This window comes from Nicotiana tomentosiformis, chromosome 8 (assembly GCF_000390325.3).
Source record: "Nicotiana tomentosiformis chromosome 8, ASM39032v3, whole genome shotgun sequence".
Classification (NCBI taxonomy): domain Eukaryota; kingdom Viridiplantae; phylum Streptophyta; class Magnoliopsida; order Solanales; family Solanaceae; genus Nicotiana; species Nicotiana tomentosiformis.
The window spans coordinates 107,463,431-107,478,697 of record NC_090819.1 but is presented as its reverse complement, the minus strand read 5'-3'; the positions used below and the strand labels follow the sequence as shown (position 1 = coordinate 107,478,697).

General features: G+C 40.8%; 1 protein-coding gene across 1 annotated transcript; it reads left to right on the top strand.

Moving 5' to 3' along the window:
- Nucleotides 1-417: 417 nt before the first annotated feature.
- LOC104097433 (uncharacterized) lies at nt 418-1,431 on the top strand. The gene has a single exon (XM_009603986.4). The coding sequence runs from the start codon at nt 565-567 to the stop codon at nt 1,204-1,206; it is 642 nt and encodes a 213-aa protein (XP_009602281.1). The 5' UTR covers nt 418-564; the 3' UTR covers nt 1,207-1,431.
- Nucleotides 1,432-15,267: the final 13,836 nt, after the last annotated feature.

Below are 15,267 nucleotides of genomic sequence, written 5' to 3'. Positions count from 1 at the left end.
TATTTTTCAAAATAAAGCATTGGTTACCAAATCAGGTGAGATTCCAATCAATGGCTTTAGTAAAGTTTCCTCTCACATTCGTAGGTCAGTTATGCAATTCACGTATTTCGAACCAAATCATAGCAAAGAATTTTTCAAAAAAAAAATAAAAAATTCCACGTGGCATCCTTCTTTTATCCTATCAAATTAGCAGTTACAATGAAACGGCTCATAATACTGTCGTTTTGTTCCACTCATCATTAACCAGCCGTTGGATCGGAAAATCCTCCGAACAAACCCTACTTAGGTTAAACCTTCACCATGGTTAACTTAACTAGATCGGCAAAGAATTTGCTAACTACATCCTTATACTTTATCGTATTTACATGGATACCCTTCTCCTTCTCTTTGCTATAAATTTAGGCTTTGAGACACGCTAGGTTTGCCAAACTGAAGAGCCTAAGGGCCCTTTAGAAGAAATCTATAGAAACAAAATTTGTTTTTTTATAGATTTCTTTACCAACTTCCTTTTTCTCTTTTTCTTCTTCCAAAAAATTAGTAGTAAAAAAAATCTCACTGCCATCAATGGCGACATCTTCTAGAAGATCAAGCGGACCGGTTTTGCCGATTAGATCGGCCTTCCAGAGGTCTATCTCACCGACCGGCCGGTTCTGCAACTCAACGACGGCGACTGATATGTCATCGTTTTCGTCATTTGCTTCTTCGACGAGTTCTAGCTTTTACTCGTCTAGTTCCACAGGTTTTTTCCATCGATCGGCGTCTCCGACGCGCGTGAACCTTCATGGTTTTGCTCCACTGGCTCCTACGCCTTCTGTTAAGTTCTCGATCGACAGATCTATATCTCCTCATCGTTCGATGGCGGTTTCTTCCCGAGATCAAGTGGTTCGTAAGCAGAACAATAATCCGCTGACAAAACTTCCAAAAAGGACGTGTATGTGCTCTCCTACAACGCATCCTGGCTCGTTCCGGTGTAGTTTGCACAAGAATATGAATACTGCTCCGTCGATGTATTCGCCTAGCCGATTGAATGCTCGGCGATCGGCGATGACGAACTCTTTGGTCCGTATTGGTACTGTTGAAGGAGATCTAGTGAAGCGTGCTTTAGCAGCTCTTATACGGCCTTCGTCGCATCATCAGAGGCGTAGAGCCGATTTCCAACCTCGTCCCAGCCGGCTTTCCAGGATGTCCAAAGCTGAGGATCTGTGATGTTGTGTTAAGGTTACAGGTTTGATATTTTAATATAGGTATTTGAAGCTATTCAGTTGAGAGTTTCCGGCGATGGCGTCAGATCCCGGCTGCGGTTTTTATAGTACTCCGGCGAATCGAAGGCCCTGGAAGTTTTGATACTCCGGCGAAGTTGAAAAAACAACAAAAATTCTCCCTTGTACATATGATTTGCAGCAACTGATTGCAATCGAAGGACTTTTTGGACTTTTTTTTTCCAACATCCATTTAAACAAAACACTAACTAAAACAAACGAACTATTGATTAAAATCTTGAGTTAAAAATGAATTTGATGTGTTTTGAGCAATTTGTGTACGAATTGTTGTGTAATGGAGAGTTGCGTGACTCGTTTGGTTTTGTCTACGTTCGCAGCTTTTGTTTATCCCGTCGTGCTTGCCGTTCACCGTGCCGTTATGCTTGCCGTTTCCCGTCCGTTAGCCGTGAATTGCGTTCGTCGTCATCTTTGCGTTGTATTTCTTCCGAGGTATACCTTTTACTTTATTTGTATTTGGTTATTTATATTTATTTTATTTATTTATTTATTTATTATCTGTTAGTTGGATATATTAATTCTTTTTTATCTTTTGGTTATTTGGCAGGTTTGGCGTGATTGATTCAAGTCGTGGAGTTGAAGTTTGATTATGGACTTGGACTTGGTATTTATTTATACCTTCCATTAAAGTTGCACTATTTCCTTTACGTTGTTTTCGGAGCGAGGGACGGTGTTTGCTGAACTTTGAAGGACCTTGAAATGGACTATTTTTCAAATGGACAATAAAAAGATCTTAAGATAAATACGATAATGGGAATAGAATATTACAGAAATTAAGTAGGGAATACGAAGTTTTATGAAAGCAAACTCTAGAAGATGGGAGACAGGCTGGCTATGCATTGGAGTGTGCGGCCCATATTGGACACAACTGGTTCTTACAATGCACTTTTCTGAAACTGGTGTGAGGAATTAATGGGAAAGGGAAAATGATTGAGCGACCACAAAAAGAAATGATTGAGCGGGAGGTGGAAAAGTTTTAGAAGAACCAGAAGATTCTGAAAATTTACACAAAAAATTATCTTGCAAATTTTTTTGCTTTTATAGTCTACACTCTGTACAGAAATTGATACCCCCTTTTACACAAAGGTTCAGTAAGTAGATCTTGTTGAGCTACCCTAGTTGAAATATTCTATCCGTTTCACAATAAATGAACATATTTTAGGTTGAAATAAAAAATTTAAAGTTATTTTTTAAAATTGTTCTTTTTTAATCGAAGGGAGTAGTAAAATTGAACTAGCCTTTTGCTGTGCATTTTTGCACGACTAATTAATTCGATCTTTCTGAGAAACTAAACATAAGATAGGGCATAGTTTGGTCGTGAAACAATCTATTCTCTTCATTGTACATTAATTTATCTCTAAATAAAAATTAATCTTAAATTAGACACAATTTAATAGCAGTTAATTTGTTACAGATTAGATCATATGTTAAAAACCAATGTATTAGTCCAGTAAATAGTAACCATAAATAGATAGGGGGCGTTACATATTCCCAATTTTAACAATTCACTCTTTCTAACATGAAAGTTCCTATTTCTCTATGTTTTAAGCATTAGTCATTTTTTTCTAGCTATTATAGTGGAGCAATTTAAGGCCAAATAATCAACACCTGGACACTGACTAAATGATATGTTTAAGTAAAACTCAAGAACATGAGCTAAAATTTGAACACTTCTGGAAATCTTGTACTACTAGTAAGATATGAAATTGGAGAGACATAGTAAGCAAAATGCGGCGCATTAACTTGAATCTTGAAAGCATTTTTCTCACAAGTTTGACAAATAAAATGTCAAAGTACTTGTTTACGTTGTCCAATACGCCGTTATAATTGGACATTTCAAAGGGGCATGTTTAGAACGCTTCAATGAAATCACATTTCAGCTATTTATTTTTCCAAAAATCTTATCGTCAAAATAGAAGAAAGAATAAATTCTAAATCTCGACCAACAAGAGGGTATTGGAGGATTGATTCTCTTTATGGCTTCATCCATTAACCAGATGCCTCACGTTCACGTTCTAGCTCTGAAAATAAAGAGCTTCTTAATTAGAGAAATATTAGCCACCCTTTTTTTTTTAATAAAAACAAATGATACCAATTTAATTACGTCAATTAGTTCCAAATACAACATTGTCTAAAATCTAAATATATCCAAATTCTTAACCAAACCTTAGTTGCGGCGGAGGTTATGGGCGGTTAGAGTGGTTGCCTGTCGGGTGTAATCATTTGACAGGCTTTAGAGCTCCAATTATAGTCCATAAAGGCTAGTGTTATAGATGGGAGGTGGTTGTGAATTCTTTAAGACTAGAGTATATGTTTAGTACCTGTTTAGCAACGTGGTAGATTGGTAGTAATGTGAATCCAACAAATCAATAGAAGTCACGTACTGCTTCTCACTTCACATAATTTATTTGCGGCCACATATAATTATGTAACGTAAATAGATTAATGAGGATAGTCAAATTTATGTTTTTCATACTTGCACCAATTTTTCAATATTATAGCTTCATAAATGCTATTCTCAATAATCAAATCACTTGTACATGACTTTTATCTTACAGTATCATAGGTAAAATGTCTAATACAAGTGTTCATAATCTGTTTCCTTCTCACTAAACATGCTAATTCGTAAGCAGGAGGAGGAAAGAAAGAGGGAAAATTCACCTTTTCATATTGATCAAAATAACTTTTAACATTGAATTTAAAAAAAATTCGAACTCTTCAACCATACATGAAAGTGCTTTCATATGGTTTTTATCATTCTTCTTTATTTTGACTCATAAGCTTTGTAAAAGGACTTTGACTGAAGTTTAAAAATTGTTCCTTTGAAAGTCAAATATAAGCAAGAAGCAAACATAAAACTGCCCCAATAAAGTGAACTATAAAAATATTAGGCCCATAGGCCCACAATAATCTTCCAAAGGCTTAATTCCAGACCAGTTGCTTTGGATGACCTATTCAAAATTGAAAATTTGGTGGCTTAGCCGACATTGTGTAAGCAATAAGGCAGCTTTTCTTCGAAGTTTTCTTTGCTTGTGGGGCACTCAAATTTAGGCAACTAAGGAAAGGAAAGGGAAGCCAGAAGAAATGAGTTGCAACATCATTGTTTGGTTTGAGCAAAGAAAGAGAAAATAAAGTGCCCAAGTAACCAAAGAGGAGAAAATACTTTTCTTCATACCCACCATTTTTATTTCTCGGATAGTGATATTCTAATTCTTGTACTTTTTCCTTAGCTTCCTCTCTTGAATTGCCAAGGATGGCAAGCTTTTGCCCTATTGAATGAAAAAGAATTGAAGATGATACTTTATTCATGTCTAAATAAGCGCTAGGACATAAAAAATATATATATTTTTAAAAAGTAGTATTTGGAGTTAAGTTGAAAAATAGTATTTGGAATTTGAAATTATGTTTGGACATGCATTTCACTTGAAAAAATATTACAGTTTTGTGAGTGGGGAAAGAGAATTTTTCTGAATATTTTGAAAAAGGGTTTTGAAAAACTCATTTTCAAATTTGTTTTTCATAAACTTGTAAAATTTTATGGACAAACATATTTTTGAATTTTTTTTAGAAAAAGAAATTTTTTTTATGTACAAACGGGGGCCTAAGTTATACATGCATTAGTTATTTCATATTGATGATGGTATAAAATTATATCAAAATTGGTATATAATTTTATACAAGGACCAATATTTTAAAAGGCGTTTTTGGGGCGAGTCCAGGGGCAAGCCCTGGGGTGAGGCGCACCAAACATGCCCCGAGGCGATGGTGTGGGGCGAAAGCCTCAAGAGGCATACGCCCGGGCGTTTGAGTCGCGTTTTTATAGCGAGGCGTAAGCCCCAAGGACTTTTTCAAATTAAAACAAAATTTATTGAATAAGTTCTTCATATAATACCCAAATTCTCAAAAGTCGATTTGTAATTACTTAAAAGTTTTAAAAAGGAACTGAAATGTATTAAATTTAAAAGTCAAGAACCTTTTTTTATTGATTGAAACCCTAATTTATGATCTTTCCCAATTCTTTATCTTGTACGCTAGTCTGCTAATATCTCCCAAAAGCAACGAATATTCAATTATTATTTTTTACAAATTCAAAGAGAACTCCATTCTCTTTCATACCACCAAGTTCAAAGTTTAAATTGCAGGTTAGTCATCCTTTTTGTTCATCTATGTAGGTCATGATTTCGAGTTGTTGAAGCAGCCATTAATATTTACATTATGGTAAGTTGTCTACATCACAACTATTGAGATACTTTGTGCATTGTACTGCCCTTTATACTAAGTTTGCATCTAAATGTGAGCCTTGTGTTGGGTTTTTATTTAAAGGGTGTGAATGAGAAATGGAAGAGGTACTTCTTGGATTGCACCTTTTCATTTCACCCTTTCTTTGTCTATAAATTTAGAGGCTTGGCCTCATTTTTATATATGAAAAATCTGAAAACTTCTCCCCTATTTTCTATATTGTTGCATTGCTTTTCCAAATAAATAAAGTGTCAAGTGTGATTTTCTTCATTTGTTGAGTTCGCTGAAGTTCTGTAATTTCTATTGCCATTATTATAGAATTATTTTTCCGTTCTATCCTGGGAGGAAGTAATCCATAACCTTGGGTAACAGTGAGGGGATTAAATTCCTTAAGGACACACAAACAACTTGTGGGCTCGAAATTATTTTACGATTTGTTTATTGAACTAACGTTTCTTTTCCTCTGATTTTCTGGTTTCGAACACAGTGATACTAACAATATTAAGGAATTTAAACTTAGAGTTATTGTTGAAATGACTGATCGGTAGTGAGAAATTTTGTTTCCTGGGTTTATTTGGTACTATCGTAAGGGAAAAACGGAAGAAGAAAATCGAACAAACAATGCCATGTTGAGAACGATGTTGTTCACAGAAAGTTTATACTGAAGGCTTTCAACAATATTGTTTACCCTTAAAATCGGATAATAATTAAATTTGTAAGTGATTTTAAGAATATGTGATTTCACTTGGCACAAACTGAGAAATATGAGAATTGAAGTTAGAAATTAACTGTAAAATAAAGCAAACCGATATATCATGCAGCTTTGGCTCTCGAACTAGGTCGCCCTCGCACCAACTAAGTGTATTATTATAGAGTAAAGGACTGAACAACTGAATAAGAGAGCTTAAGAGAGAAAACGTAATATATTACTTTGTTATGCGTGAATGTGATGATTACAAAATGATTAGAACCACCTTTATATACTAGAGGAATTCTACATATGGTACAATTCTAAATATAGAAGGAAATTTTCTAATTGGCTAATCAACCGGTCTTGACTTGATACATGTTGAGATCTCCGCCACAATCCTCGCCCGGTCACGGATACCTCGGCTTTCTATTATTCGACTTAGCAGGCTTCCTTCGATCTCGCTAGATCTCTATCCTTCTTGGTCTCGACCTTAGCTAGTCTCGATATCGATCGATCCTTGAATCACGAGCTAGGCAATATCTATTCATGTAACGATCCAATATAACTTGAGATCGAACCTCGGTCTGCCGCCCCGGTCTCGATTAACCATACGAAATCGGGCAAGCTCGATTTTGATCGTATACAGATAGTCCCCCCATTTTTTGGAGAGTAATGACAAGAAATGATTTGAGCCTTCGATCTTCACCTCGGTACATCATGACGTAATCATCGTGACATAAGTAGCAGAAGTGACTGAAATATCTCGTCAGTATAGTTTCTCAAGTATTTAATGTGCGTTAGTCGACGATCGGCCACTACCAGTTTTGAATCGTCGTTTGTGAAACCAATAAATAGCCTCCTTCTTCATTATTTCAAACTTTACTTTCAAATTTTTTTCATTCTAATCTCCATAGTTCTTTGCCTTCTTCAAAGCTTCCCATCTTCAGGTCTTTGAGTTTCTTTGCTTGCTTTTCCTAAAACACCAAATACTTCAGTCTCCATTCTCCTTTGTCCACAAAAACTAAATGGCCAAAACATCTAAAACTGTTCCACAGAAAGAGGCTGCTTCCTCATCTCGGCCGGCCGGCGAGAAATCAGTGGTGGAACCACGACTTGAAGAACTTATTTTCGGGGTGTGTGTCATTAATTCCGACTTTAAGGTTGAGAAAACCTCATCGGTTCCTGGTTGATGCGAGCCGATATCGAGATATATATGCCCAATACCCAAAAGCCTCCTTGACCAGGTGAAGAAAGATTGCAACTGGGGAAACAAAGAGGTTGTGATACCGGCACCAGAAGAAGCAATCACCAGCCACGTGGAAGGGTTCCTGAGTGTTTACACTTTTCCTTTCATGCTAGGTCCCCTCGATCCAGGCATCGTAGACTTTTGCAAGAAATACCAGGTGACCCTCGGCCAAATTTACCCCTTTCTAGAGGATCGTGATACTGCTCCATTTCTTCATGAGTAAAATCGACAGGCTTCCCTTCACCCTTGACCACCTCATAAGATTATATAGCCCTCGACTCTATCGAGGTGGGATGATAAAGCTTCAACGCCGGGTCACCAAGGCGCTTATCTTGAGTATAAATGAAGACAAAGATCGGGGCTGGATGGGCCGGTTCGTTCGGGTGAAAACCACAGACCTAATCCCGGCTGAGAGCATGCCATTTCCTAAGAAATGGAATATGAAACGTAAGTATGATTCCGGTTTTAATTTCTGTTCGTTGTTTTTACTTCTTCATCCTTTCTTATCAGTGTTTTTCTCGATGCAGCCGTTGCTTGGATATCGGGTGCGGTTCCCCACCTCGAGAACTGGGATAGGAGCCGGTTTCGACGTCAATACACACCGAACGCGCATAACGCGATTTGTCAAAGGGTCGGTGGGAGGCTCGTACTCATGGTAAGCCTTCTTCCTGACTTACCGATTTGTTTATCATTCAAACATCTTTTCAAACATGAGTTTACTTATTTTCTCCTTTTGTAGGTCTCGGAAAGGACACGACTATGAGGCATCGTCCGGTGGTGAAGAGGTTTCACCACCTATCTCGAAACCGGCGAAGGTAAATTAGAGGAAAAGGGCCTCGAACTCCGAGGGTCAAAAACCCACGAAGAAAACAGTCCATAAATCGAAGGGGAACATAATCCCACTGACTATGGAGTCAGTCCAAAGGCTAAGGGAAGAAGAAGAAGAAGAAACAGAAGAAGATGATTCTGGGCTGGTGGCCCGTGCGCGAGCTAGCACCGAGATTCGGAAGACTCCGGAACCAGTGGGAATTGATACTTCTCCGTCTAGGCTCAATGAGGTTGAGGAGGAAACTTCAGCCCAAGTCCTCGAGCCAAGAGGAACCGAAGATGCTTTATCGCGGGGCAAAGAGACTGTTGAAGAAACGGTGGATGTTAGTGCAGAAACCGGGCTCGAGGCTTCCCAAGATGGAGGCGGTGCCCCAATAGACCCACTTGGGGCAATAGAGATCAGGGATTCCCCCTCGTTTCCTTCATTTTTCGAGTCGATGATACGCGACGCTAAGGCCGTGGAGACTTGTCACGGGGAAGGAGCCCTCGTAGAGGAAGATCCTTTCCGTGGTTGTTTTTTTGGGGTAGAAGGTGTCACCGGTATGAGTGACTCGGAGGTTCCGAAGAAGAGCTCGGGCGAGGCTTCCTCGAGTTTTAAACTGACCAATCAGTTTTCGTCCCCTAGTGCCGATCCCGGGTGCAAGCGATCAATCGTTATCACGGTCCTGGAAGATGCTTGGGTTCTTGCTGCCCCCAAAGGGGTGGCTAGCTTCCTCCGATGTTTGGTCACAGAAGAAGACCAAGCCCATTTGGACGAGCTAAGAGCGCCTTGTCATTTCAACGAAGCCCAACAAGCCCTAAACCGGGTAAGTCCATATTTTCTTTGCCGATGTCAATTTTTACACTTGTACTTTTCTCCTTTCGTATAATTCCTTCTTTTTTATTTTTGTAGGCTTCTGTGCTTCATCACGAGTTTTCTTCCGATCCCGAGGGGAGTTGATCCAGTGTGAGGCCAAAATCCGAGGACTCACTGAGGAGAAAGATGCATTCAAGCTTCTTAGTGAGCAGAGAGAATGGGAAGCAAAAGGACTTCGGGCTGAGCTAGAAGCAACTCAGAAAGAACAAACTAATATGGCCGAGCAGGTAAAAAGAATCTTTGAAGTTATTGACACTGACTCGGGCGTGGTGGCTAACAGTTCGGTCCCACAGGTTCAGCGAAAGCTCGATGTGATCGGGCAACTTCATGAGGAAGTGGACGCAGTGAAAGCGGAGGCCGAGGCGTGGAAGAAGAACATGGACCGCCTTGCCTCAGAAAAGGAGGCTGCCCGAGCTCAACTGGCCTCGGTTGAGACCCAACTCCGAAGCTTGAAAGAGAAGGCCATGGTGCAAACTAAGAAAATTGAGGAGTTCTAGTCTCGGTTGGGTTCAGCAACTTCCGATCGAGAGAGGCTGGCCACAGAACTTGCAGCGGTCAAATCGGAGGTCAAAATGGCCAAGGCTAATGTTGATGCAATGGTGGCCGTCTACCGATCCGATGCTGAAGCTGCTCAGGTTCGAGCAAAGGAGGTTGCCGAAGCTACTCAAGCTCGAGCAAAATGGGTTGCCGAGTATGCTAAATGCCAGTCTCGAAGGGAGACTCTCGAGGAGATCCATGCTCGTGACTTCGATCTTACAGACGAGATCGAGAATGCTAAGGAGTTTGAAGCTGAAGGCACGGTGTTGGCCTTTCCTGATGATGATGATTCTGGGAGTATGAGCGGATCTGAAAGCGGAGAAGGCCTCGAGAGCGAATATTCTTCTCCCGGAGAAGACTAAGTCCTTTAGGATTGGTATTTTTTGTGTTTATTTTAAGACCGTTTCGGTCTTTTGTAGAGAAATTTGATCTGGCCATGCTGCCCTTGTATTATGAAGTTGTATTCTAAGTCCGAGGTTTAGTCAATTTGATTGAAACCGAGCTAGTATAACTCTTAGGCTTTACGATCGAGTGAATGCTTGCTCGAACTCGAAGTAAGATAACCCTTAAGTTTTTTATTTGAGCGAGGATGGTCACTCGAACTCAGTAAAAACAGCCCTAATGCTTTTGTATTATATATATATATATATATATATATATATATATATATATATATATATACCTTTGTGAAAAGATTGTTTATGGCTTTCTCCATTTTTTGGCTTGAATTTTTTATTTTTTTATCATTTGTATTTGCAAAACTTGTAATGCCTTAGCATGAGATAAGGAATTGTTCGAGAGTTCGAACAATTTTATACTCATTAGAGTTTTCGAGGCTTGATATTATCGAAGCCTTTTATGATTTTGCCAGGAGTAGCCTTTTTAACCGGTTTATGATAGAATTCGAAGGCCTTTTATGATTTTGTTACGTAATTCGGATGTCTCCGAACCGTGTTAATTTGGCTGTAGCTTCTTTAGTTCGGGAATTTCCCCTTGGGCTTATTTTCCCGTTTTACTTCGAGCTTGCCCGAAGTGTCAGTCCCCGAGTGGGATAGCCGTGTCCTATAAAACTCGAGTATTTCCTAAAAGGTCTTATGATCTCGGAGTTTTAATAATACGATCTCGTTTATTTTTCGGACGGCAGTCCCCGAGCATGGGGTTAATTATCCAAACTCTGGTTATGGTCGACCCTTAAGCCTGTTTACATAATAGATCGAGAGTATGAAATTATAAAGTAGAAAACTTTTTCTAAGGCATGAGATATCGGTAAGAAAAAATACTTCTCTTTATAAACGATTATACATGCGTACGTGTTCTGTGCCAGGGCTCGAGCAAACTATGCGGGCACGGTTCGTTTGACCGTTTGGCCCTTACAAATTTTTTCTACCGATACCCTGCTGCCATGAAGTAACTTTCTAGTATCAAAGTTGACATTCGAGGGCAATGCCCCCCAGTATTCGAGGTTGATTGTAAAGAAGCCTCAGATACTGTTGAATTGTTCTAAGTTAGCACGATCAATGGTTGCCTCATTAAAAACCTTGCCAAAAACCCATTTGGGACAAAACTGGTCTAAGGGAGAAAAAATGCAACGCGTTCTTTCAGACCTAAAGGCTTCGTGTCGAAGAATCCATCATTGTTTCTGGTCGAACACCTGAAAGGGTTAGTTTAAAATATAAATGAAAATGGAAGGGGCCGTACCTTAGCAGTAGTATCATTTTAGGTGCGATACGTTCCAATTGCTCGGCAGTTGTTCGTCGTTCATCATGCCGAGCTTGTAGGATCCTTTTCCGATGATTTCGAGAACCTGGTACGGTCCTTCCCAGTTCAGACCCAGTTTTCCTTCATTCGAATTTCTGGTGTTGAGGGTGACTTTTCTTAGCACCAAGTCCCCGATGTTAAAATATCGAAGATTGGCTCTTCGATTGTAGTACCTTTCGATCAGCTATTTTTGGGATGCCAATCGGACGAGAGAGGCTTCAAGTCTTTTGTCCAACAATTCTAGGCTTGTATTCATGGTCTCGTTATTCGACTCCTCTGTTGGATATCAAAACCTGATGCTAGGTTCTACGACCTCGATCGGGATCAGAGCTTCGGCGCCATAAACTAACAAGAACGGTATTGCTCCGGTACTGGATTTTGATGTTGTACGGTATACCCGTAGAACCTCGGGTAGTATTTCTCTCCATTTTCCTTTGGCGTCGGTCAATCTCTTCTTAAGATTTTGGATGATGGTTTTGTTGGTCGATTCAGCTTGTCCGTTCCCGCTGGGATGATAAGATGTCGATATGATCCTTTTGATCTTATGATCCTCAAGGAATTAAGTTACTTTGCTGCCGATGAATTATTTTCCATTATCACATACAATCTCGGAGGGCGTCCCGAATCGACATATGATGTCGTCCCATATGAAGTCTATGGCTTCTTTTTCTATGACTTTCTCGAAAGCCTGTGATTCAACCCATTTAGAGAAATAATCAGTCATAAACAAAATAAACTGAACCTTACCCGGGGCCGATGGGAGAGGGCCAACGATGTCCATTCCCCATTTCATGAATGGCCATGGGGATAGGACCGAGTGGAGCAGTTCTCCGGGTTGAGGAATCATGGGCACATGCCTTTGACATTTGTCACATTTTCGAACGAACTCCCTTGCATCCTTCCCCATATCGGTCCAATAGTACCCTACTTTGATTACTTTGTGGACCAGCGATTCGGCACCAGAATGATTTGTACAAGTGCCGCCGTGAACTTCCCGTATGATGTAGTCGGTATCTCCCGGTCCCAATCATATTTCCAACGGTCCATCGAAGGTCCTTCTAAACAGCGTTCCGTCTTCAGACAAAGTGAACCGTGCTGCCTTTGTGCGCAGAGCTCTCGACTTCTTTGGATCTGATGGAAGCTTCCCGTTCTTTAAGTACTCTATGTACTTGTTTCTCCAATCCTAGGTTAAACTTGTGGAGTTTATCTCGGCATGACCTTCCTCGATTATCGATCTCATGAGTTGTACAACAGTCCCCGAGTTGAGTTCGTCGTCTTTGACCGATGAACCTAAGTCTGCGAGAGCGTCGACCTCGTTGTTCTGTTCTCGAGGTACATATTGCAAGGTCCACTCCTTAAATCGATGTAGAGTCACCTGTAGTTTATCCAAGTACCTCTGCATTCGGTCTTCTCGGACTTCAAAAGTCCCGTTAACTTGGTTTACCACGAGCAAGGAATCACAATTAGCCTCTATGACATCTGCTCCCAAGCTTCTAGCTAGTTCGATACCTGCAATCATGGCCTCATACTCGGCCTCATTGTTAGTTAATTTTGTAGTGTTGATAGACTATCTAACTACATTACCCATGGGTGATTTTAGTACGATGCCTAGTCCGGGCCCCTTCGCGTTCGAAGCACCGTCCGTAAAGAGGGTCCAGACTCCCGAAGATGTACCCAATTGTATCAGTAGTTCTTTTTCAACCTCGGGTACGAGGGTCGGCGTAAAGTCAGCCACGAAGTCCGCCAAGATTTGAGACTTAATGACGGTTCGGTGTCGATACTCAATATCTTACTCATTGATTTCTACGGCCCATTCTCGGGTTTGTGCAAAATATTTCGAAGAGGATAAGTTGTTACAACATATATTGGATGGCATTGGAAATATGGTTTTAGTTTCCTAGAGGTGCTTATTAAAGCAAGCACTACTTTTTCTAAGTGTGGATATCTAGTTTCAGCCTCACCTAAGGTCCGACTAATATAATAGACAGGGAATTGCGTACCTTGTTCTTCTCGGACCAGGACTCCACTTACCTCTATCTCCGAGACTGCTAAGTACAGGTAAAGCTGTTCGTCTACTTTCGGGGTGTGAAACAGCGGCAGGCTCGATAAATACCGCTTTAGTTCCTCCAAGGCCTGCTGGCATTCCGGAGTCCATGCAAAATTGCTCTTCTCCTTAAGCAGCGAGAAGAATCGGTGGCTCCTATATGAGGATTTCAAAATGAATCGCCCTAGGGCGGCTATCCGCCCCGTCAGCCTCTACACGGCCTTTACATTATCTACTATCGTGATATCCTCGATAGCTTTGATTTTATCGGGGTTGATCTCGATTCCCCGATTGGACACCATGAAACCAAGAAACTTGTCCGAGCCAACCTCGAATGCATATTTTTCTGGGTTGAGCTTCATATTGTACCTCCTCAGTATAACGAAAGCCTCCTGCAATTTCTTTAAATGGTCCTTTGCTCGCAGGTTGCACAAGTGCCGCCGTGAACTTCCCGTAGGATGTAGTCGGTATCTCCCGGTCCCAAACATATTGCCAACGGTCCATCAAAGGTCCTTCTAAACAGCGTTCCGTCTTCAGACAAAGTGAACCGTGCTGCCTTTGTGCGCAGAGCTCTCGACTTCTTTGGATCTGATGGAAGCTTCCCGTTCTTTAAGTACTCTATGTACTTGTTTCTCCAATCCTAGGTTAAACTTGTGGAGTTTATCTCGGCGTGACCTTCTTCGATTATCGATCTCATAAGTTGTACGACAGTCCCCGAGTTGAGTTTGTCGTCTTTGACCGATGAACCTAAGTCTGCGAGAGCGTCGACCTCGTTGTTCTGTTCTCGAGGTACATGTTGCAAGGTCCACTCCTTAAATCGATGTAGAGTCACCTGTAGTTTATCCAAGTACCTCTGCATTCGGTCTTCTCGGACTTCAAAAGTCCCGTTAACTTGGTTTACCACGAGCAAGGAATCACACTTAGCCTCTATGATATCCGTTCCCAAGCTTCTAGCTAGTTCGATACCTGCAATCATGGCCTCATACTCAGCCTCATTGTTAGTTAATTTTGTAGTGTTGATAGACTGTCTAACTACATTACCCATGGGTGATTTTAGTACGATGCCTAGTCCGGGCCCCTTCGCGTTCGAAGCACCGTCCGTAAAGAGGGTCCAGACTCCCGAAGATGTACCCAATTGTATCAGTAGTTCTTTTTCAACCTCGGGTACGAGGGTAGGTGTAAAGTTAGCCACGAAGTCCGCCAAGATTTGAGACTTGATGGCGGTTCGGTGTCGATACTCAATATCTTACTCATTGATTTCTACGGCCCATTCTCGGGTTTGTGCAAAATATTTCTAAGAGGATAAGTTGTTACAACATATATTGGATGGCATTGGAAATATAGTTTTAGTTTCCTAGAGGTGCTTATTAAAGCAAGCATTACTTTTTCTAAGTGTGGATATCTAGTTTCGGCCTAACCTAAGGTCCGACTAATATAATAGACAGGGAATTGCGTACCTTGTTCTTCTCGGACCAGGACTCCACTTACCTCTATCTCCGAGACTGCTAAGTACAGGTAAAGTTGTTCGTCTACTTTCTGGGTGTGAAACAGCGGCAAGCTCGATAAATACCGCTTTAGTTCCTCCAAGGCCTGCTGGCATTCCGGAGTCCATGCAAAATTGCTCTTCTCCTTAAGCTTCGAGAAGAATCGGTGGCTCCTATATGAGGATTTCAAAATGAATCTCCCTAGGGCGGCTATCCGCCCCGTCAGCCTCTACACGGCCTTTACATTATCTACTATCGTGATATCCTCGATAGCTTTGATTTTATCGGGGTTGATCTCGATTCCCCG

What these genes read in the sequence shown, in the direction of transcription:
- LOC104097433 (XM_009603986.4), top strand. Translation starts at nt 565, where the DNA reads ATGGCGACATCTTCTAGAAGATCAAGCGGACCGGTTTTGCCGATTAGA.